We start from the raw sequence: 15038 nt of genomic DNA, 5'->3' as shown, positions 1-15038 counted from the left end.
TGCCCAAGGATAGTCAACTTCTGAGCAATAGATAGAGGTATGAAGCTAGTCTGTCTGACTTCAAAACTAGTGCCTTGCCATCACCCTGACTGCTTCTGATCTTGTATTTTAGATTCTTTTCAGCTCCGTTCCCTGAACCAGCACACACATGCCTTTCTCCCTCTCAGCCCTCCCTGTGCCTAGCATGGTTTGTCTTCCTCCCTCCCTTTCCCCCTTCTCACTGCACTCCTCTCTCCATTTCCTTGTAGTATCTTTTTGATTATTGCCTCTTTGCATCCTGAAATGGAAATATTTTTGACAATGTCAATGATTGGACACTATTACATGTGGAAACTGGTGTTAATAGTGTGGTAATGTCACATTTGCCTTAATAAATACAAAATAATACATTTTATTAAGGCCAAATTACCTATATTATGATTTTGTTTTCTTTATGTAGCCTTTAATTCTTAAGGATTTTTTAGTCTCATTTTATGTTTTTTAAATGTATGTTTTTTCCTCCATTTAAAATATAACAGTGTAGTGAAAAGAAAAGTTGATCAGATAATTTTTTTTCTTTATTATTAAGTGTTGTCTAAACAGTGAGATACCTATTTGAAATTATATGAAATACAATATTCAAATACTTCAGTATGTTCTTTCTGGAGAAGTTTATGAGGTTTCTTAAAGGCTTAGATTCATTTATTTTCTGCTTCTCTTAGTATTTCAGCAGGATTAAGTTTTTTGAATCAGTGGATCAAGTTTTAATTTTCGTGTTCCTTCCTTATACTGACATATGCTTTGGCAGAACAAAAAAGAGACCTAAACATGTCAGCATGATTTTTGTTCAATGAATTAAAAACCATAAAAGTAACAAGATCTGATCCAAATCCCTAAACTCCTGACATGGTGGTTTTGTCCTTTTCAGTCCCAAGCTTCATATTACTGACTTTGAAGAGCTTTCTGCCTGGAAGCAGAAGTAATGGCAGCAGTGCATGATTCACTTGAAACAGATTACAAGAGTAGCAGAAGGAATACAGGCCAGAAATATTGGAATTTGAATCCCAGTTCTCTCACTGGGAAGTTTGGTACCTTATACAAAGTCAAACCCAGTGTGCCCACATTTGGGCAACTTGAAGCCTTTTTACATGTGTTTTCCTCCTCCTGGAAATTCCAGGAGTTCAGCCCACAGAGAGGAAAGTTACAAACCGGTTGACAGAGTGATGTTAAATTCTTGGCCAGCAGTTAATGTATAGGATGATTTTGTTGAATGTTTTTTGTCTTTTATCAGAGTAACCAGAGAGCACAGAGAAATGCTGGTGAAACTGGCCAAACAGAACACCAACAAGGCCAAAGACTCTTTACGAAAGGTTCGCACCAACGCAATGAACAAGCTGAAGAAATCCAAGGATACAGTCTCGGAGGACACCATTAGGCTAATAGAGAAACAGGTACTATTGCCAACAGATGTAGTAGTATCTATGTATTCAGTGCAAGGAATCTTTTGTGCATGTTTGAGGTGAGGACAGTTAAACATGTGATCTTTCATTCACATTATCAACATTGACTGAGTCTCTGTTCTGGGCTTAGCCTAAGGCCAGATTCAGAGGGATCCATAGAGGAGGATAAGACACTTGTATTGTGTGCCAGGTTTTGTGCGGAACACTTTATATTACTTCATTTACCCTCATCACTACAAAACTATGAGGTAGGTAGTAAGGAAACTGAGGTTCCAGTAAGTTAAATAACTTGCCCAAAATCACGCTGCTGGAAGTTGGTAGAAATCGGATCCACACTCAGGCAGACTGATTTCAGAGCCTCTACACTAATGTTCTCCTGTCTGGTTTTCTGGTTGCTGAGAAGTAAGCACTTAAATGTTCTCAGTGTGCTGAGTAGTGGCACTTGAATAAGTCTTAAGCTACTGGAGTAAAATAGTGAGTGACAAGGGGGAAAAGTAAAACCATATGTACAAAAGTATGGTGATATAAAAACAATATTCAGTTAGATCATGGGGGTTTGAACATAGGATAAGACTAGGGAATGAATAAAGAAAACAGAGTGGCTAGATAATAGAAGGAAGGTCTCGTACACCAGGTTTAGGGATTTGAACGTTAACATGTACAGACTTTCTCACTTTGTACGACTATATAAGTCATATGTGGCCACAGTAATGGTACACAACTACCCCAAAACTCAGTGATCGACAATATCAAAGCATTATTTCTTATTTTTATTTCCATGGGCCAGCTGGGGTGTAGCTGTTCGAGGCTGGACTCGGCTTGACTCCAGATCTTGGATTGGGTTCAAATCTACTTTATATATCTCTTAATCTTCCGGAGCCAACAGGTTTCCTAGGGCCGTTTTTCATGGTAACAGCAGATGCCACGATCATAAGCCCAACCACTCAAGTACATTTTAAACACCTACTCTTCTCATATTTGATTGGCCAAAGCAAGTCACATGGGCCAAGCTCAATATCTTTGGTACAAGGAAATATATATATTTATGGAGGTCTGGGGAAAGAAGTGAATATTTGTTGAACAACATCTAATCTACCAAAGTACCATAATCACTTGGGTAGCTTATAAAAATCCAGGTATCTGGGGCCCCATTTCCAGAGATTGAGTCAGTGAATCTGGGATAGAGCCTAGGAATCTGTATTTTAAATCCTTCTCAGGTGATTCTCCTACAGTGACACGCTTGAAAGATTTTTTTTAGATGATGGAGAGAGCACATTTATGTTTATGAAAGATGACTATGGTGGCCAGGTGAAAAACAGATTGTAGGGGGCAAGACTGGAGGCAGGGAGACCAGGGAAGCTGCTGCAGAAATCCAACCAGGAAGTGATGGTGACTTGAACCTGAGTGGCACCTGTAGAAAGATGTAGAGATAGAATTAGTAATGTTCAATGTAATATAAAGGGTTTGATAGGCCTTAAACCCTCCTCCTCCACGATAAAGCATTATTTTAGGGAGATTGAACAGGCGTGTGGGCTGGGTAGGGAGTGAAGAGAGAAGCGAGAAGCAAGGAGAAACCTTAGTGGGACCCCTGAAGAAGTCCATAAATTGACTAGCTGCTCCCCTTCTCCTCCATCAGCAGTTAAAATGCTAGTTTTACTAGCAATTTACTAGTAGGAGAGCCACAACAATCACCTTGGGGAGGAATTTTAGGTGGCTTCCTGGGCCCTACTCCTGCATTTTCTGATACGTTTTCTGATACAGTAGCTCTGCCTAGGAATGTATATTTTTATTTTACTTAATTTTATTATTTATTTTTCTTGAGATGGGGGTCTCACTATGTTGCCCAGGCTGGTCTTGTCATCCTGGGCTCAAGTAGTCCTCCTGTAGCTGGGATAACAGGTGCACCCAGCTGGAATGTATAGTTTTAAAAAGCTCTCAGGTAATTCTGTAAAACCACATGTAGAAGATAATGACGTAGAAGATTGTTCTACACTTGTTGTCCTGTGACCTTGGGGAAGTTGCTTGACTCTTTGGAGTCTGTTTTCTGTAAAAAAGGATTGGTCATTTCTGCCTTGGATGGTTTCCTTGGTATGCTAGAAAGCACCATTAGTGTACCTGACACCCACACCCTCAGAGCTCCCCTCCTTGCCATCTCTCTGCCCTCCTCTTTCCCTATATCAGCTAAAAGAGGAGGTTCAGAGATTAGGCGGGTCTTTCCTGACCACTGACCAGGCCTCATTAATAGTCTGGGCCCTGACTCCAGCTGGGCCAGCTCCTTGTCTTTCTCCCAGGGGATTTCTTCACTGCTTTGCCTTGTCATTGCTTCTTGGTGGTAAGCCTATGGACCACCAGGGCCTACCAGGCACTCCTCACTCAGCAAGCCAGGACTTCTGCCTCAGGGACCAGAGCCCACAGCTCCTTGAAAGAGGAAGAATGATCAGATAGCAAGCATTCTTGATAAAACCCTCTTGACAAAGACCTTGCTGGAAGTCTTCACTCATTAGCACTGGCTTTTCGCCATCCTCTTCAGATTAGAATTTTTCTTTAGTGCTTCTTACTGTTGATTTTTGTTAAAGTGAAAATAGCTGTATTAGCTTTGCTGTTAGAACAATGAAGAAAATAATTGAAATCTCATCACTCAGATGACTATTGTTAACATTTTAGTGTAGAACTTCAAGTTATCTCTCGAAACAAAAAGTATCATACTATTTATATGACACAATATATTATAGACATCTTTCAAAAAATAATATTATTTAAATGTATATTCTTTTTTTTTTTTTTGCCCAGACTGGAGAGCAGTGGTGCAATCTTGACTCACTGCAACCTCCACCTCCTGGGTTCAAGGGATTCTCCTGCCTCAGCCTCCCGAGTAGCTGGGATTACAGGCACGTGCCACCATGCCCTGCTAATTTTTGTATTTTTGGTAGAGACGGGGTTTCACCATGTTTGCCAGGCTGGTCTTGAACTCTGACCTCAGATGATCCTCCCGCCTCAACCCCCTAAAGTGCTGGGATTACAGGCATGAGTGCCCAGCTAAATGTTTATTCTTAACCAGGATAGTTAATAACTTCATTTACTGTCATAGAGTTAAAAGTTTGGAATAGGAGAGAGCCTTATATACACTTCATGGTGTTCTTTCTGCTGTCAGAAGGCCCCAAACTGGAATTTTTGGGGGGGGGGGTGTGTGTGTGCGTGTATGCGCGCATGCATGGTTTTAAAGATATAAAACAAGGCTATGGCTGATTGTTGCTTCATCAGACAGCTCTAAAATTTTGTTTACTTTTGTTCCTTATTATCAAAGTAATATATGTTCATTGGAGAAAATATAGAGTACAGAAGACTGTTTAAAACAGTGGGGGAAAATTCATCCTACCATCCCACATTGGAGGGCAACTGTTCTTAACATTTTGGAATATTTCTTTTTTCCTTTTTTTTCTTAAAAAAAAAAAAAAAACTACATAATTTTAAGCATGGTTGAGAAAATATAGTATATATGCAATTTTGTATTCAGCTTTTTATTTTCTATTTGACCTCAAAGGCATTAGCATTTTTCATGTCTTGAAAAACTCTTTGTAAAACTCTTTCTGATGGCTGTTAAATAGTTGATATTGTGGTGTTCACTTTCATAAGCCCTCTTTTTGGACATTTTAGTTTGTTTAAACTTTTTTGTTGTAAGGTTGCAGTGAGTATATATATGTCTCTATATCTTTGTTGAGATTTCCTTAGAATAGACTGGAACGTCCCAAGTGTGGAATTACTGTACAGAGGGATTGCATATTTTTTATAAGATTCTTGGTACATACTACTGTGTTTTTAAAGTATATATGTATTTAATTTGCCTTTTATAACCCCTAACACTTGAACCTAGAATTTTTTATCTGAGCTGAAAATGTTGCTTATCTGGGAAGTGTTGCTTTTATTTTCACACTCTAAAGATTGTTATTCTTTGTATAAATCCATATGACCTTTCTAGAGGATAATATACACTAAAATCCATACAATTCTGATTTAGTGACTTAGGAATTTGCCCAAAATAAATAATCAAGAGCCTTATTTATAGAAATGTTCATTGATATATGTAATAGTAGAAAACTGGAAACTGTCTATAAATTTTTGACTGTGGGAAGTAAATTGTTTTACATTCATTAAAATCTACATAGAAAGTTATAAAAATATTTTATAGACATGGTAAATTTTTTTGGAATTTGTTTTTAAAAGGTAGATTATACTGCAGTTTGATTTTATTTTTATAAAGGAAAGTCACATGTACATAGGGTTGGCAGCTTATACATGTCAAAATATTAAAGGTGGTCATTTCAGAAGATGGGATTATAAACAATTTGGATTTTATTTTGTATGAGATTATCTTTTTTAATTTTTCAAAAATCTTTTGAGGTCAGATTTTTTAAAGCTTTATTATAAAAATGCTTCTTTAATTTTTGGTGTATAGGAATGAAATGATAGGCCAGGCGTGGTGGCTCACGCCTATAATCCCAGCACTTTGGGAGGCCCAGGCAGGTGGATCACAAAGTCAGGAGATCGAGACCATTCTGGTTAACACGGTGAAACTCTGTCTCTACTAAAAATGTAAAACATTAGCCGGGCATGGTGGTGGGTGCCCGTAGTCCCAGCTACTTGGGAGGCTGAGGCAGGAGAATCGCTTGAACCCGGGAGGCAGAGATTGCAGTGAGCCGGATAGTGCCACTGCATTCCAGCCTGGGTGACAGAGCAAGACTCCATCTCAAAAAAAATAAATAAATAAAAATAAGAATGAAATGATTCATTTGTAGGTTCTATCCCTGTAGTCATGTTTGACCCCCAGATTTCCTCAACTGTTCCCCCACCCCCGCTACTTCCTAAGCCCGCTTCCAGGCAAGCTTTGCTGAAGAAGGACCGGGGTCTTCCCGCTCAGGACTCTGACATCTGCCAGCCTGCTGTTTCACCTTGGCTTTGGTTTGCTATAAATGCGCCTGCTGAACATTAATGTACTTGGCAGAAACCACCAGTAACTCTGGCCAAGATCCTTTCACTGCTGCCTTTTCCTGAGAAACAGTGCTGCTCTGAAATGAGCAAAGCTGGGTGCTAGCAGAGCTAAAGGAGGGAAAGGCTCCTGGCAGACGGGTGGCAGGCAGGGAGCTGGTCCAGGCAAGGCAGTGGGGGTTTTGAGCTAGGCCTCAGGAAGGATGGCTGGTAGGCAGGCCTGCCCCAGGAGTGTACTCCATGCTCCTGCCATTCCTCTTCTCTGTCCCTGCCTTTCATTTTCCTGAATTTGTAAGTAGCAAATGTGATGATGATAACAATGATGACGATGTTATAATCTCTATGAGGCAGCGCATTATATTGGCAGGGGTTCTTGCTTTGGAGTGAGACAGGCCTAGATTAAAATCCTGGCTGTTTTACTTCTTAGCTGTTAACGTCAGCAAATGGTGTCATCTTTCTGAGCCTCTGTTTCTTCATCCACAAAGTGGGAGCACAGGATTGATATGAGGACCAAATGATGCTACATACTTAGAAGTGGCTAGTATGGTGGCTGGTCCTCAGTAATTTTTCGCCCTATTTCTTTATCCTTCTCTTCTCCCCAGTCTTGCGACTTTAAATGTAGAACTTGGATTGACTCTTAATGTCCCTAACACAACCTGTCTGGAATGAGGAAGGACTCGGCCAGGTGCTATGGGACCCCTCCAAAGGGGAATAAGAGCCTCAAACTGGCCATTAAGATGGGTGAGTTCCTGGCTCAGCCACACCACTGACTTTTTTTTTTTTTTTTTTTTTTTTGAGACAGAGTCTGGCTCTATCCCCCAGGCTGGAGTGCAGTGGCGCAATCTTGGCTCACTGCAAGCTCCGCCTCCCAGGTTCATCCCATTCTCCTGCCTCAGCCTCCCACAATGGTCAGCTAATTTTTTGTATTTTTAGTAGAGACGGGGTTTCGCTGTGTTAGCCAGGATGGTCTCAGTCTCCTGACCTCATCCTCCTGCCTCGGCCTCCCAAAATGCTGGGATTACAACCACTGACTTTTTATATGATCTTGGACAGATCAGTTAACGTTCTGTGCCTTGATTTACTCCTCTGTAAAATGGGGATAATACCTATTATACCTACTTTATAGAGGCTATGTGAGGTTGTTGGATTTGAATGAAGTAATAGAAGATAAAACACTTGCATTCCTACTATGCAACTGTCAAGTTAAATAATGTTTATTATATGGTAAAGAGAGATAACAGTCTTTCATATGTTATAGGGATTGTGTGCAATAATGCTCCTAAAGTTTTAACCAAGTGTCTGACATGTGGTAAGTACTCAGTAAGTGGAAGCTGTTTTTGGCCTTGTTGCTATTAATCATCATTATTTTAAGACGTCTGATAAAGGTAGAAAAGATGAACTTATAGGCAGGCTGTCCCCAAGAACACCTTATGCTTGTACTATGGTAAAATGTTAGTAAATATTTTCACTAATTTTTTTTAATTTTTTTTATTTTTGAGAGAGTCTCTGTTGCCCAGGTTGGAGTGCAGTGGCACCATCTCTACTCAGTGCATCCTCCACCTCCTGGGCTCAAGCTATCCTCCCATCTCAGTTTCCTGAGTAGCTGGGACTACAGACGTATGCCACCATGCCCAGCTAATTTTTTGTGTTTTTTTAAGAGATGGGATTTCCACATGTTGCCAGGCTGGTCTCAAACTCCTGGGCTCAAGTGATCCTCCCACCTCAGCCTCCCAAAGTGCTGGGATTACAGGTGTGAGCCACCAACCACAACTGCCCTATTTTCATTAATTAATTGGAAAGAAGTCAGGAAGTGATAGTAAAAGTTATAGTAACATGAAATAGTAAATAACCAGTTTAAAATGTGCTTGCATATTCATTTGATAGATGAGGAAACTGAGAGTCAAAGTGGGAAAATGTGACTACACATTTTTACCCCACTAATTTCACCCAGAACCCATGTTATCAAATTGTTACCCTAAGTACTCTCCCTCCTCCCAGTCCCCATCCTTGTCCCCAAACTACCCTCAAAGCCATTTTTCCAGAGGAGGCTTTCAGCCATCATTCCTGGCTGTCCCAAGCTGCCAGCCTGCAGGTGTTGGAGTACTGCTGGGCACCATGCCACACCCCATGCAAGGCAGCCACAGAGGGGCAAAAGCATCTCAAGGCTTTGTGGCTAGCTGAGTGAGGAGGGACCAAACTGTCATTCTGAGTCCAACCACTCTTGCAGTGTCTGGCAGCCCCCAGGTGCTTTGCTTTTCCAGCTGAAAAAATGTACAACTGTTGCTATGGTGAGAGCCTGGCCACCTCCCTGCCTGGGACCAATTGCTCTAAATCCTTTTTAGTTTCTACCCTTTTTAATGCATTTAGTTCTCAATTCCTAGCCAAGGCCTGTGGTCTGCAAATAAAGATGTCCAACAGCCGCTATGCTGTTGAGCATGCAGATCCTTGGCACCATGCTGCAGCCCTCAAAGCCTCCTGCCTAAGGCTTCCTGCTTTCAATCTCTTTTAGACATAGGAAGGAGGCTGCAGCAGCTACTATATTGTATTGTGTTTTGTTTTTCATTCTTAGAGGGAGTACATGTTTATTGCAGAAAATTTGGAAAATATAGAAAAGCACAGAAAACTTTAATAATTATTCACTTAGTATGTTTTTCCTGAGAACTTGATATGTGTTAAGTCCTAGGCTGGATGTGACAGAGATGGACATGAACGATACGTTACCTATCTTCCCATCACTAAAATATAACCACTATTAATATTTTGACAAGTTTCCTTGCAGCTTTTAAAAATACACAATTTTTTGCTTACATATTTTAGAGATCATTTCTACTATGTATATACACAATTTTGTGTCCTGCTTTTCTTCAGTTCAAGGATAATGTGAGCATGTTTCCATAATATGTACTGGCATGTTATTCATATTAACACCCTATCCTTAAGAAGTAGAAAATCTTAACCATTTTTAATGACTATATGTATTCAACTACTTCCCCATTCTATAACTTTAGATTTTCTAATTTTTGTATTATTAAATATAAAGCTGGAATAAATATCTTTGTGTATAGAACTTCAGAAAATTTTTTCAGATTCTGTTCATGTGATAATTTCCCAATTGAGAGATTTTGGGGTTAAATGGTATGAACATTTGCATCAATCTGAATTTCTATCAGTGATATATGAGCTTATCCATTTCATCATAGCTTGCTGGCATTGAATATTGTAATTAAAAACTACAGCATCAAATTTTGCTATGATAGCTGAATTGTATCTTGTTTTAATTTGCATTTCTTTGATGTCTGTTTTCCATGTTTGTTAACCAGATGTACGTCATTTTTTTTTTCAAGGCTTTTTTTTTTCCCTTAACTATTGGGATCTTAATATTCTTCTTATCAATTTGTATGAGGGCTTTATATACAAAGTATTTGAGGTGTAGGAAATTCTAGAGGCTCATTAGGGAACAGATAAGACTAGCTTCTCTATATTGTAGATTATTAGTTAAGAATTTTGGGCTGTGGAATCTAAATACTGTGGATTAAATTTTGTCATTCCAGCTTTCTAGCTATGTGTCCTGAATAAGTAATCTAAATGCCTCAGTTTTCCTGTCTGCAAAATGGGGATAATAATAGTATCTATCTTATGGGTTTGCTGTTAGGAGTTAAAAAGAATATATATGTATAAAGTTCTGAGTACAGTGCCTGGCTGTTACTTAATGTGAACTTTTGTCACTATTATTATTTCTCACATAATCTTTCCATGTTTCTGGAATATTCATCCCCTACCCTTTTCCACCCCCGTTAATCAGGCTGTCTCATTTTGTGTTCTTGCAGATCAGCCAAATGGCTGATGACACAGTGGCAGAACTGGACAGACATCTGGCAGTGAAGACCAAAGAACTCCTTGGATGAAAGTCCACTGGGGGCCAGCAGTACTCCAGAGCCCAGTTTCTGCTGGATCCCATGGGTGGCACATTGGGACCTCTCTTCCTCCCCCATCCACACAGAAGACTGTCACCACTCTGACAGAAGGCTGTCCTTGTGAGGCCCAGACTTCCAGTGGAACACTCAGACTTGTTCATTCTCTTCCTCCTTCTGCTCTCGGCCTTCTGACATGGGTGACTGTCAGAAAATATGTGCTGCTGGCAAAGGGCCTTTACTCAGGCAGGCTTTTGCTTTGACTTGATGTCGCCAAGGGACTGAGGCCATTGGCAGGCTTAGTACCACCTGCTCCTCATCTTAGGAGCCTCCTTTTCAAATAATTAGGCTCTGTTCCCATTTTAAAATTCTGCTTGGGCTGTTACTGGCCTTCACCTGTGACTGGACACTTTACTAGAGGCCCATTTTCACTAAACAATAAAATCTAAATAAATTGGAAGGAATAACAACCACAAAGGAAAGAATAGAGTTGGTCTGGATTGATGATCACTGAGGATCTGTATGTGAAGCACCCAGAACAGTCGTTTTGCTTCGGAGTCATCTTCACACATGCTCTTTTCTCTGCCTGGATCTCTCTTCCCCTCCTTACCTGGCCAGTCCTGTTTATTATCAGGCCTTGTCTTGGATATCACATCCTCTGGGAAGTCTTCCTTTCCCCTCTAACCTAGGACCCTCATTACAGGCTCTCATGGCATAGTCTACTGCTTTCTACGAACTCTTAAGTATTTTTTTTGCATTTAATTAGCCTGTATATCCCCAGAACTTTGTGTAATGCTTGGAGCATAGTAGGCAGCCATATGTTGTATTGTGAATAAATTGCACATAGTAGCTACCCAGAAAATGCTGACTTCTTTTCTTTCTGGTCTTAACACTGTCCTTCTATCATTTTCCACTCTTGTACTTGTTCTCAACATTTACTTGGCAGTGAGACACCTTTCCCCCAGGGCCTGCCCATTGTTGACAGACAAGTGGTTTATTGTGGCCTATCTTCGGATGCTGGGTTGTTAGGTTTTTCCCTCCAATTATTTTTTATTCATTCATTTATTCCTAATATAGCCATTATGAGTTGGGCATTATTTATAATCTTGACAGTAAACTTAAGAGATGTGTATTATCTCCATTTTACAAATAGGAAAACTAAGTCTTGACAGTATTAGGTAACTTGCCCAAAGTAACAAAGCAAAGCCGGTAAGTGGTAGAAGGTGTTCATGATTCATTGTCCGTGTTATTTACATAGAAGTGAAGTTTCTTGTCCAGGGTTACATAGCTAGCAAGTAGCAGAGCTGGCATTCAAATTGAGGCCTGATGTGCTCATGTAAAAGGAAAAAATCAAACTTTTTTTCCTTTTATACTTTCACACTCAACATGGAACACTTCTGTGACCAGGTGTGTGAGTTTGTTTCCCCCGCACACCAAGCAGTTCCCCAGCAGACACCAACTGGGTATCCTATAATTCAGTTCATTTCTGACATTACCTGGAAATAGTGTCAGATCCCACGGGTTGAGGGCTCCATCTCCCAAGACTGCCAGCGCTTTCAATGCCAGTCACAAATCTGGGCCACCCATACTCCTGACTGACCAAATACAAACTAGAGTCCTTGACTTTCTTGGGTTCAGTTAATTTCCTAGGACAGCTCACAGAACTCAGGGAAACACATTCACTGGTTTATTATAAGAGATACAGCTGAACAACCCAATGAAGGAGGTACACAGGGCAAGGTTTAGGGAGAAGGACAGGGTGTGGAGCTTCCATGCCCTCTCTGGGCTCACACTGTCTTGGCACCTCACCAATCTGGAAGGAACCACTGTCCTGCTTTCTTCATTAGCATTTGTCAGGTACTGTACTATGTACTGGCAATACAAAAATGGGTAAGATATGGCCCCTGTTTTGAGGGAGTACATAGTGCACTGAACTAAATTGCTATCTATAATAATCTCTCGGGGGAAAAGTAGGAAGTTCATTCCAATTCTGCAAGGTGTCTGTTTTCAGAATGGAGCCCACTTTGGTGGTGGCAAGACCTGGCTGAGTTCTTTCGAAGCAGCATCCAACTTCTCATTGCTGGAGGCAATAAGGGTTGCACTTCCCCCTTTACTTACACTGGTGAAACATGCAGTGAGGGTTCAAGGTCAAAATTGGGTCAAAGTTAAACTAACACAGTCTCCTGCCCCACTTACCTGTTCTCTAACCCCATTCACCAGCCCTATGGTCATCACACGATTAGAAGTCAGTTGGGGGAAGAGCAGGGATAGACAGAGCAATTAGGAAGCCTCTATTGGGGTAAGTCACATGACAGGGGCTTTGCAACATTCTTTCATGAGTGGCCGAAATCCCCCACTCACTGTAAATGTGCTTCTCAAAGATGCAGGATTTTTTAATAAACAGAGGAAATGATAAATTATGTTGTAACTCCACTCCAAAGGCATTTGGTTCTTAACAGCCAAATCCTCTGTAGTCTTTAAATAAACAAAAACTTATTTGGTGAACAGGCAGGGAGGAAAATGAAAGATTTTCTGTACTTGGGTTCCACATGTCAACAGTTTCTCTCCTGTGTGTATGTTGGCCAAAGCTGTATCATGATAAATGAATAAAGGAAAACCTCGAGCCCAGGGCAGTCAGACAGCTCAGCAAATGGCTTTCGGCTGATTACTCAATTTCAGTTGACATTTATCAAAGAGTTTCTCTGTTACTCTGTGTGTCAGGGCTGCAGTGGTGACAGGGACAAGAATGAGACTACCTGTTTGGATATAATGAGTAATGTTGGAGCAATTCATTCTCCATCTCTTGTCTCCTACAGCCTCTCTCAAAAAGAAACGCTGAGTATGGAAATTCTCACACTTGCCGGAAGAATTAACCACCTCTTCTATTCAGTTTAATGACTTTCAAAGTCCCATGAAATATTCAGGCCAAAGAGAATTTGATAATTTTTATCCTGTTTATTTTTTTCGTGTGTGTGTGTGTGTGTTGGAAATTACAAAATAAGTTGGAATGTAGAAAGTTAAAACATCTCACCAGTCCCTGATCCTACTCCTTTAAAATTAGGTATATATCCTTCCAGACCTTTCTCTGTGCATATGTGTGTGTGTGTTCGTTTCATTTTGTTTTGCTTTTTGAGACAGTGTCTCACTCTGTCGCCTGTCGTGAAGTGGCGCAATCATAGCTCATTGCAACCTCAAAGTCCTTGGCTCAAACAAGTCTCCCACCTCAGCCTCTTGAGTAGCTGGGACTGCAGCTATGCACCACCACACCTGGCTTTTTCTTTTTCTTTTTCTTTTTTTTTTTTTTTTTTACTTTGTTGCCTAGGCTGGTCTCAAACACTTGGCCTCAAGCGGTCCTTCTGCCTCAGCCTCCCAAAGTGCTGGGATTACAAGTGTGAGCCACTCTGCCTGGCCATAGATCATTTTTTTTTTTTTGACACGGAGTCTTGCTCTGTCGCCCAGGCTGAAGTGCAGTGGCGCAGTCTCGGCTTACTGCAACCTCTGCCTCCCTGGTTCAAGCAGTTTTCCCTGCCTCAGCCTCCTGAGTAGCTGGGATTACAGGCGCCCGCCACCATGCCCAGCTAATTTTTGTGTTTTATTTTTATTTTTTAAAATAGAGATGGAGTTTCACAATGTTGGCCAGGCTGGTCTTGAACTCCTGACTTAGGTAATCTGCCTGTCTCAGCCTCCCAAATTGCTGGGATTACAGGTGTGAACCACCGTGCCCGGCCATATAATTTTTTAGAAGGAGCGAGGGGAACTATTCATATTCTGATGTTTGCTTTTTTTTCTTACCCTGTAACAATCATGGTCATCTGTCCGTGTGTGTACATGTAGATACGATTTATTCTTTCACTGTGATGCAGTATATTCCATAATATGGATCTACCATAACTTATTTCACTATTACCCCATGACACTACTTAAAAAATAAATTATTTCACATGCATTGGAGGATATTTGTATTTAAAATTTTTTTTTTTTTTTTTTTTTAAGGAAAAAAGAAAGGCCCCTAGTCTAAGATTATCTGATAAGGTCTGTTCTTTCTCCCTCAACCTCAGACCAACATTTATTGAATGCCTACAGTGGACCAGGTTCCATGCTAGACCCTTTACACGTGTTACTATATTGAAACTTCTGATCAGTCCTTGTTAATGTAGCTGTTATGATTATCTGTTTTTCTGTGAAAAAAAACTGAGGTTCAGAAAGGGTATTTAACTTGCCCAAGGTCACACATGTAGTAAGTGCTAGAATGAAATTTCAAACCCACATCTGACTGAAGTAGGTCCTTAATCAGTGCACTTTGGTTCCCAAGTCTTCGCTGAACACTTACTGGACCTGGACGGTGATATGAGAGAAGCAGAAGTCTTGCTTTCATAAAACAAATAGCAAGCTGTTCCTAATTAATGACTGCGTGTAAAACAGCATAATACCTGGCACATTGTAAACACCAAAGAAATGGTAGCTCTTATGAAGACAGTAAAGATTACATATTAATCCCCCGTCTGTTTGGCCATCTTCTCTAGAATATGTCAGAGAGGAAACAAAATGTTCACCAAGCAGTGAATAATGATAATAATAGCAATAACAGTATTGACAGTATCAATAATTAATATTTGCTTGATGCTTTTTAGTTTTCAAACTGCTTCTACATTCTTTGTTGCCTTGAAACCACTCAGTGAAACTTTGCGGTTTGAAAAAGAGTGAT

General features: G+C 40.4%; 1 protein-coding gene across 5 annotated transcripts in view; it reads left to right on the top strand.

Moving 5' to 3' along the window:
* Positions 1-12961, top strand: part of MRRF (mitochondrial ribosome recycling factor) — a 63526-nt gene extending 50565 nt beyond the window's left edge. For 2 of the 5 annotated variants that reach the window (XM_033237556.1, XM_033237554.1), the window contains 2 exons: positions 1271-1430; positions 10250-12961. In XM_033237556.1, coding sequence (XP_033093447.1) covers positions 1271-1414 — 144 coding nt within the window. In that variant the 3' untranslated portion in view covers positions 1415-1430; positions 10250-12961. The remainder of the gene's footprint in view (positions 1-1270; positions 1431-10249) is intronic. The other 3 variants (XM_033237558.1, XM_033237557.1, XM_033237555.1) reach the window with 3 other exon arrangements.
* The last annotated feature ends 2077 nt before the right edge of the window (positions 12962-15038 follow it).

This window comes from Trachypithecus francoisi, unplaced genomic scaffold (assembly GCF_009764315.1).
Source record: "Trachypithecus francoisi isolate TF-2019V2 unplaced genomic scaffold, Tfra_2.0 Lachesis_group16, whole genome shotgun sequence".
Taxonomy (NCBI): Eukaryota; Metazoa; Chordata; class Mammalia; order Primates; family Cercopithecidae; genus Trachypithecus; species Trachypithecus francoisi.
This window is presented reverse-complemented; position numbering and strand designations above follow the sequence as displayed.